The sequence below is a fragment of the Petaurus breviceps genome, unplaced genomic scaffold, assembly GCF_028583685.1.
Source record: "Petaurus breviceps papuanus isolate PSGF00001 unplaced genomic scaffold, PetGlider_PUasm1.0 90897, whole genome shotgun sequence".
NCBI lineage: Eukaryota > Metazoa > Chordata > Mammalia > Diprotodontia > Petauridae > Petaurus > Petaurus breviceps.
This window is the reverse complement of record NW_027187374.1, coordinates 13,778,270-13,786,521: the sequence shown is the minus strand read 5'-3', so window position 1 is coordinate 13,786,521 and position 8,252 is coordinate 13,778,270. Positions and strand designations below refer to the sequence as shown.

At 30.5% G+C, this 8,252-nt stretch overlaps 1 protein-coding gene across 1 annotated transcript in view; it reads right to left on the bottom strand.

Moving 5' to 3' along the window:
• Nucleotides 1-673: 673 nt before the first annotated feature.
• CHODL (chondrolectin) overlaps nt 674-8,252 on the bottom strand; it is a 29,922-nt gene continuing 22,343 nt past the window's right edge. The window contains exons 4-6 of the mRNA XM_069075044.1: nt 6,145-6,228; nt 4,309-4,411; nt 674-2,203 (exon numbers count right to left, since the gene is read on the bottom strand). Of these exons, the coding sequence (XP_068931145.1) occupies nt 2,119-2,203; nt 4,309-4,411; nt 6,145-6,228 (272 nt within the window). The 3' untranslated portion in view covers nt 674-2,118. The remainder of the gene's footprint in view (nt 2,204-4,308; nt 4,412-6,144; nt 6,229-8,252) is intronic.

Here is an 8,252-nt window from a genome sequence, read left to right as displayed (position 1 = left end):
TAACAAAACAAGAGATCTAGAATATCAAAAGAATAATGAACAGAAGTAAAGACAAAGGGGGAATAGCACTTCCAGACCTCAAAAATATACTCTAAAGCAAAGTTATCTAAACCATCTGGTATTGTTTAAAAAAATAAAGAAGTGGATCAATGGAATAGGCTAAAGAAGAATAAAAAATAAAGAAAGTCAATAACCGAGTGTTTGATGAAAAATCATGGTATTAAAAAAAGTAATGGAATACTGTTACTCCATAAGAAATAATAAAAGAGACAGATTCAGAAATATGTAGGAGGATTTGTATGAACCAAGACAAATTGAAGTGAACAGAACCAATAGAACAATTTATAAAATAACTATAATATTACAAGTGATGTGATGCTTTTAAAAGGAGGCAAAAAAAAAGGAAAGCATCAAAAATCCTTAAAAGAAATATGCGGGAGTCATCAAAAGAAATTTCAGGAGACATAGACAAGCCATGCTAAATTCGAAATATTTTTTTAAAAGCAAACTACATATAGTAGAAAGTAATGATTTCATGTACAGTCCTCTTTTTCTGTTCTTATTTATATGGAGAAATTCTTATTTGTTTAATTTGTCGGGTTTATATGTATATATGACACAAGAAATGTAGAATGTGAAGAGTATATGGGTAGCAAACCTTACTCACAAGCTGTTTATTTGGACCACAATAGATGCTTTACTTCTCTTTGTTATTTTCTACATCATGATACATTATTGTGAATCAAATATAGTAAGTCTGTTGACAATTATTTTGATTTCAAGCCCCAAACTAATAATAATAATGAAACTTTTAAAAATATATGTACAAATGATGACAGCAAAGGGTAACAAAAGTGACCTACAAAAGAATGGTACTATAAAAATAATGTCTCCATTCCACATGAGAACAGTTTGAAATATCTGGGGAGATTTATCCTGGAGAAAAGACAACCCTGGGAAACATGATAGTTCTTCTTCAAATTTGTGGCACTCCCTAATTGTTCTTGAACCACACTCATTTTTTAATCCTTATGTCACATGACAGCTCTTCAGTTCTGTTACCTCAATTCTTCTCAAACTTATTCTAAGACTATAACATGAATTCATATAGGCTACCCAAAGTTGATAAGTAATCTTCGTAATAGCCTCTGTTGTGATACCCAGTGACCTCATGAAGTATTCTTTGTCTTAGACATATGATGAGATAAATGTAGTAGAAAAAGAGTGAGTATATGTAATGTAGTTTGGATCACCACTTAATACTTCATTTCTCTTTGTTATTTCGACATTATAAAACACTATTGTGAATAAAATGAATTAAATTTCTTTTGAAAATTTTCTTGATTTTTAAGCTCCAAAATAATTTTAAGGCTTAACTGTGCCTTACATATTTGATAAAAGAGATACCTACTGATCTTTACACTAACACAAAATATTTGAATTGTTAGGTTTGCATGGCAACTTCTGAATCGTGTGGTTGCAAGACACTAAGCAGATGACCAAATGACTGTTTTATCTTAAGTGGTTTTTATGAGTATTACACTTGGATTCAAGCACTTCAGCACTGAAAATAAAAAGAAACTCCTGTAAAATGTGCTGACATTGACACATTTGCTTGATTAGAATAAGGAACAGTCTTTTTAAAAAATAAGAAGCCATAAAAATACATAGTAGAGCAATCTATTTTATCAAATAGCTAAACAAAGATAAAATATTTTATACAGTGTAAATTTCAGTATAAGTTTTAGTATTTCAATTACACTACAACATGAAAGATAAAAGAAAAATAGCTTTCTATTACCATTTGAAACACATGTTCCTGATATGTACATGGGTCATTCTTAATTTTGCTGTCCATTTTATTGTTTAGATGAAGTTCAGGAGCTTCCCTTTGCAAAATAAACAGGTTTCACTTCTTTATTTAGCATGGCATATTTTGTTAATGAAAAAACAAACATATAAAATTATCTTAATATTTGCCTGAAGGTGGAGCATACAGTTCATCTTGCTGATTGAGATTTCAAAGCCATTCCAAGCTAATGTTCTGATGTCATTGATTATGCACATCCAGAAAGTTAAAGCATGATTTTTTTCCTTAGAAGACAAATCGCTGAGTTGTTATATCTCCATGATACCTTCCTTTTTGCTACTCTTTGAAATCCATAGTGTAGATTGATTTGGGCTAGTTTTTTTTCTTCCTTTACTGAAAAAATAAAGAGATACATTTTTTTTAGTATACTTACTTCCTAGCTAATTCAGGTATGAGGTGGTCTGAATAGTGTGACCTCAGACTCCCACAGCCCATTGGTCACTACTTTTATAAAATCATTTCTTTTTCCATTTATAAAACAATACTCTCTCTCTCTCTCTCTCTCTCTAAATATATATATATATATATATATAAAACAAATACTCTAATTTAATTGTATGTTTGCATATTTTGATTCAAAATGATCAAGAGAAAATTTGAATGATGGAAAAGGGATTTCTCTCAGTTAGACCTGTCAAGTCAAAATAGGAATAGGAATAGAAATCATCCTGAAATAATACCAAGTATTTTGATGCTGTTATTACTTATTGTATCCCCTTTTTTCTTAAGATTTTGAAACTCATGCTTTCCCAGTTGGCTAACAACATAATTAGGGAAAGAAAACTGGAGTTACTCTCAATCCAGAAAATTTAAATGATGTTATCCTAATGAAGGGGAAAACATCCAGGGCAGCCAGTTTCTCTCCAAGTATCATTCTACCTATCTTGAATTTGATCTCCTTATCTAATATTTTATTTGGTCATTTTGAGTCCAAAGGTCATTCTCCACTTTAAAGAAAACAAGCAAAAAATAAAAATTTGGGATCCTCTTTATTTTCCCTTAAAAAACCTAACTTTAGTTTTAACTCCTTTCAAAAACTCACCTGACGGGCTCAGATACTTAACACCACACCCAGAAATAACTGTCCGTGTAACCTTGAGCAAGTTACTTAACCCCGATTGCTTTAAAAAAAAAAAAACCTCACCTGAAATTTTTAATCTCATTCAAGGGATATTGTTAATTTGTAGGAAAACAAATGTAGGGAAAAAAAACTTTTGACAATAAGAGTAACAAAAAAATACTTTCCTAATGAAAACATTCATTTCTATGGTCATTTTTTTCTTTCATAACATTTATTTTTGAACTGTAGTTATAATTTCATTGGTCCTGGGAAACTTCTTCAGCTTCTTTCCATTGTATATTGGCAACTATTCTGCAGGTTAGAGCATCAGACAGTTATCTGTGGGACACCAAGAAGTTACATGGCTTACCAGATCACACAAGTATGTATTAGAAATGGTACTAGAACCTGAGTTTTCTTACTAGAAAGCAGACTCTGTGTCCATTACACCAAACTGCTTCCCTTCTATAATAGATTTAATTAATATTAGTGAAATTTTCCAATTATGTTCCTATGTAGCTAAGCTAATTTTTTCCTATTTTTATTTTTCTCCTCTACTTGTGATCCTTTCAAGATTAATGGGAGTTGCTATTTTGAAGACAAAATAAAAATAGCATTAATGAATATAATTCCCAATTTTAATCCATACTGTTATAGTCTAAGACTCTCGGATCAAATATTTTGAACATAATCAATTAATATTTTCAAAATGAATACCCAACTGTTATCACATCAAATGATTTCAATCAGAAATTTTCTTCCAAACATATAATACATGATAAATAACAATCAACAAACTTAGAAACTGTGTGTGTGTGTGTGTGTGTGTGTAAAGTCATTATCTTTCTATAACACAAAAAAGAATAAAAGCAACATGTTCAATGATCCCCCAAAAAAGTTATGAATTACTTGGTTTAAAAAGATCAAAATAATCATGCCCTGATTAAAAAAAATTAAAGAAGAAATTTGAGTATTATCTCACACCAGTGATGTGTACAATGTCTGTATTTGTGTTCCACCTAATCACATTGTGCACCATTAGTTTTCTCATGAGATTGCCATGGATGATTTTGACTTTAGATAATAGAATCATTACATGGATTTCAGTCTTTCACAATCCCCATAATTACTGCATTACTATATAATCTATAGACTTCCAGAGCCAGATACTAGCATATTTTGACATTTTACCAGTTTTTACTAATATAAAATCATAACAAGTTAAAAAAGTGAATATTCAGGTATGGAAATCTGCCAATATATAGTTCATGTCCAATATAGCTAAGAAAATAAATTCATTTTCTACTAAAAATTAGATCACTTCATTTATGGAAATATAATTACAAAAATTAAAATAGCTCATGTATTTAGTATTTACCTCTTATGTAGCATCTGAAAACAGCAAGTTCCAAAAGCCACCAGTATCAACAACAGCAGAGGTATTGTTGGTATAACAACATAAATTAGGTTGGGAATTATACCTATAAAAAAACTTAGAGTATGTTATATGATATTTTCCCCATTCATCTTGAAACTTCTTGTGCATTTGACATGACATAATATAACCCTTCCTCTAGTTATTGAAATAAGCATAACTAGAGATTAGCTATATATATATATCTATATCTATATACACACATATATTATGCACATGAGCATGTTTTAGTCAGACAACAAACTCAAATTAAACCACAGCAGCTAATAGACATCTTCTTTAATGTTTGTAAGTCTAACATTCGGAATGAGACTAGTTTTTTTTTTTTTATAGATTTTAGTGTTTTCTTCCCTTTTTTTCACTTCCATTAATTAAAGAGGAAAAACACTCATTATTTTTATGCTGTGATAAAAATATAAATACTGATAGAGTCTGGGGAGCAAAGAATCAATCATAATGAAATTCTAAGGTTAATTAGTTTATTCTTTAATTCTGTCTCATCACTCATGGGGACTCTATATCTTTCTAAGAAGATAACCTGCTACAGTCACTTCATTACTGTGATGCCTATAATTACAACATAACTCTTCTTCTTGGCCATAAGAGGAAAAAATTTCTCAGATCAGAGTGTTTTAGAGTACTGTAAAATATGTCTTTTGCAAAATCAAAATGGTAATTTCAATTCATGCCTCTTTATAAAGTAAATGTCTGATAAATTCAGGATCATCAGCATAATCATACTAGATCATTCAAGTCATAAGGATCATAAGATCAAAAAGATCTTATTACTAAATATTCATATAACTGCCCAAAACTCTATTTGACTATCTAGAGAAGAAAAAAGCAGACATAATGCTAAATTTAGTTAGAATAAATGAACAAGAGAATCGTTCCAAATTAACATATAAAGATGGAGTAGTTTGATTAAAGTTTCCATTATTTCACTTCATTATATAAAGAGTTCTGTACATCTCTAACTTCAGTAAGTCTTCCAACTAATCAATTACAATGATTTCCTTTTTCATTCAACTTCTCAATCCAAGGAAAAGGGAATATACTTTTCTTACTTTATAGCAATAATTCAGATGTTTTTAAAATTACTTTCCCAGTTAGGGTAAGTCTAAGGAACAAGAAATTCTTAGTTTATCTAGTCAAATTGAATCATTACGCTGGGATCACACTGATATAAGTAGCAACTCATATAAAGCAATTCCTTGCTAACATACAGTTTTCATTGAGAGTTGATATCACATGGTTCGCAGGTCACTGAAAACTCAAATTTGCATCATACAGACAAAAGAGTCCCATATAGACTTAGGTTTTTCCTTAGCTTTTTAGCTAAATGAAAATATCGGCATAAAGGTGAATGTGTGTATATCAGTTTTTTATATATACATACATGTATATATACACACATCCATACATATATACATACATATATACTTACACACGCTTATACTGATATACACACATTCAATATATATGCACATGTGTATGCGCATACATATGCACACACAAACATACATATGTAAGTATACATATAAACTCAGTTATGAGAGATGTTTACATTCAGTGGCTATATATTTTCAATTCATTTCTCTGCCCTGAAAATTATTATGATCATTTGTTCTGATCAATTGAAGTATCACAAAGCTGCTAATGAAATTAGCTTATTTAGCATTTAGAAGTCCTATGGCAGATTTACATTTGGGGCAAAATGTACTGCACAGCATAATTTCTGTTTTTGTTAGAACAATTAAATCAATGTAAACTAATTACCTGTTTCAGTAACAACTATGTGATAGGGATCTTCTGGTTTGCTTGCATCAAAGGGCTTTTCTGCTGCAATGGTTGGAAAACTCTCTGAAAATGATCACAAATACTTTATACATACATATATGTATATCTAGTGGTGAATGTGAAAGGTATAAGGCTAGATAATGAAAAGTACTTCAAATATCTGTTTTAATAAATATTAATTGTATCTATAACCAAATTTAATTTAGATATATATTTAAATTGCAATTTTTCATAACATTTTATAACTAAACAGACTTTTATTTTACCATCTATTTGTAGAACTACAAATCTAGAATTACCTCCTGCTTCTTAATAATTACTGGTAATTATTCAGCTAGATGGAAGGATGCTATCAGCCCTTGGTCAGAGCCAAGAAGATAGAGATATGAATTTTCCAAGTGGTTTTAAAAAATCATTTTGTATTATTTGCCATTCTATAAGTCAAGATAATCAGCAATTTATTTTATTTGTATTGCACCAGGAAGTAGTATTTCAAGCAACAATGGTCTGAAGCACATTTCTGTACTATCTCCAGGTGATTCCTGAGTTCTTTCTTAATCTTTTTTAAAATTATTATTATATAGTATATAATATCACATATAATAAAATTATTTCATAATTATTAGGTCTCTGGGGTTTTTATTTCACTAGAAAAAAAATTTTAAGTTTCTTACCACAATCTTGTACTACTCTGCCTCCTAATTCTTTTTTCTATGGTACTATCTATTAAATCAATAGCTCAGAAAAGAATAAATTAAATTGGTAAAGCAGTATTTCTTTGCATTCCTTCTCAATTATGACCCTTAGTTTACTTATGTAAGCTTTTCAAAGTTATAAGTTAAAAAACCCATATTTGTATACCCCTTCCTGTATCTACCTCAAAGCATTTTAAAATTTAATTTATACTGATATAAATCATCACTCCTGCTCACAGTAATCAATCTTTCTTTTGCAGTCCTGAAGCACTTACAGTTAATGCTACTTTTCTGACATCTAATCATCCATTGCCCTGTATTGGTATTTGCATTTTTACATTGAAATGTCCATGTCTATAGGACAGAGACTATTTTTAACATCCTTTTATCCCTTACTGAACCCAACAAAGTTCTATTTATGTATTAAACATTTAATAAATATCTATTAAATGAATAAATATGACATGTCTTATCACTAATCTCCAAGTGCTTAATACTAATTAAAATAATTATTGCTAGGTAGCAATAACTATTTTTAAGTAGATAATTGACAAAGTCCTACTCCAATGCACCATTGTGACATGGAGGTAATCATTGTTTTCAAGGGCTAGGCCAGTAGTGTACAAGCTCTGATAGATATAAAGCTGAAAAGGCTTCAAATATGATCCTGGCAACAAAATATTTGTCTACCTTCTAAAGTGCAGACAAGTACTAAACATAGAGAAACTCATCGCTAGCTGCGCACATATGAATTCTTTGGATTTAGCAACCTACAAAGTAAATAAACAAAAACCACAAAATGTTCTTCAAATATGCAAAAGCTCTCCCATTTCTGCAACAATATTTACATTATGTCAGAAAAGCAGTCAGAAGGTCATGAGACTCTGGCAGTTTTTAGACCACCTCAAACATTATTTTGGTGGCTAATACTCTAAATAGGAGATATTTGCCTAGGCACCAATAAATGAACATCCTCTAGGAAATTAATCACATCATTCTTAACATTCTTAATGTAATTAGAACCAAAAAAAAATCCTGAAATTGTATTTAAGTGGGAAAATGGCTCACAGGTTAATTACAGCTAAATCCAAAGAAAATAGAATCCTTGACAAGATAAAGTCTTTATAAATTAGCACTGGAGAACTCTAGTATTTAGGGCAGTTCTTCAGTGTCCCTCTCCCACCAGCCTCTAGGCACCTGCAGCAGCACAAACAAAAGCAAGCCTATAGGTATAGCTTGTGTGAGGCTCATCTTGGCATCCCCTACTGCTACTGTGACTGTGTCACAGTCTCCATAATTATAGTGAGCATGTTTAAAGAGTTTTAAAGTTTGCAAAGCACTTAATACACATTATCTCATCTTATCTCCATAACAATCCTTGGAGGTAGCTGC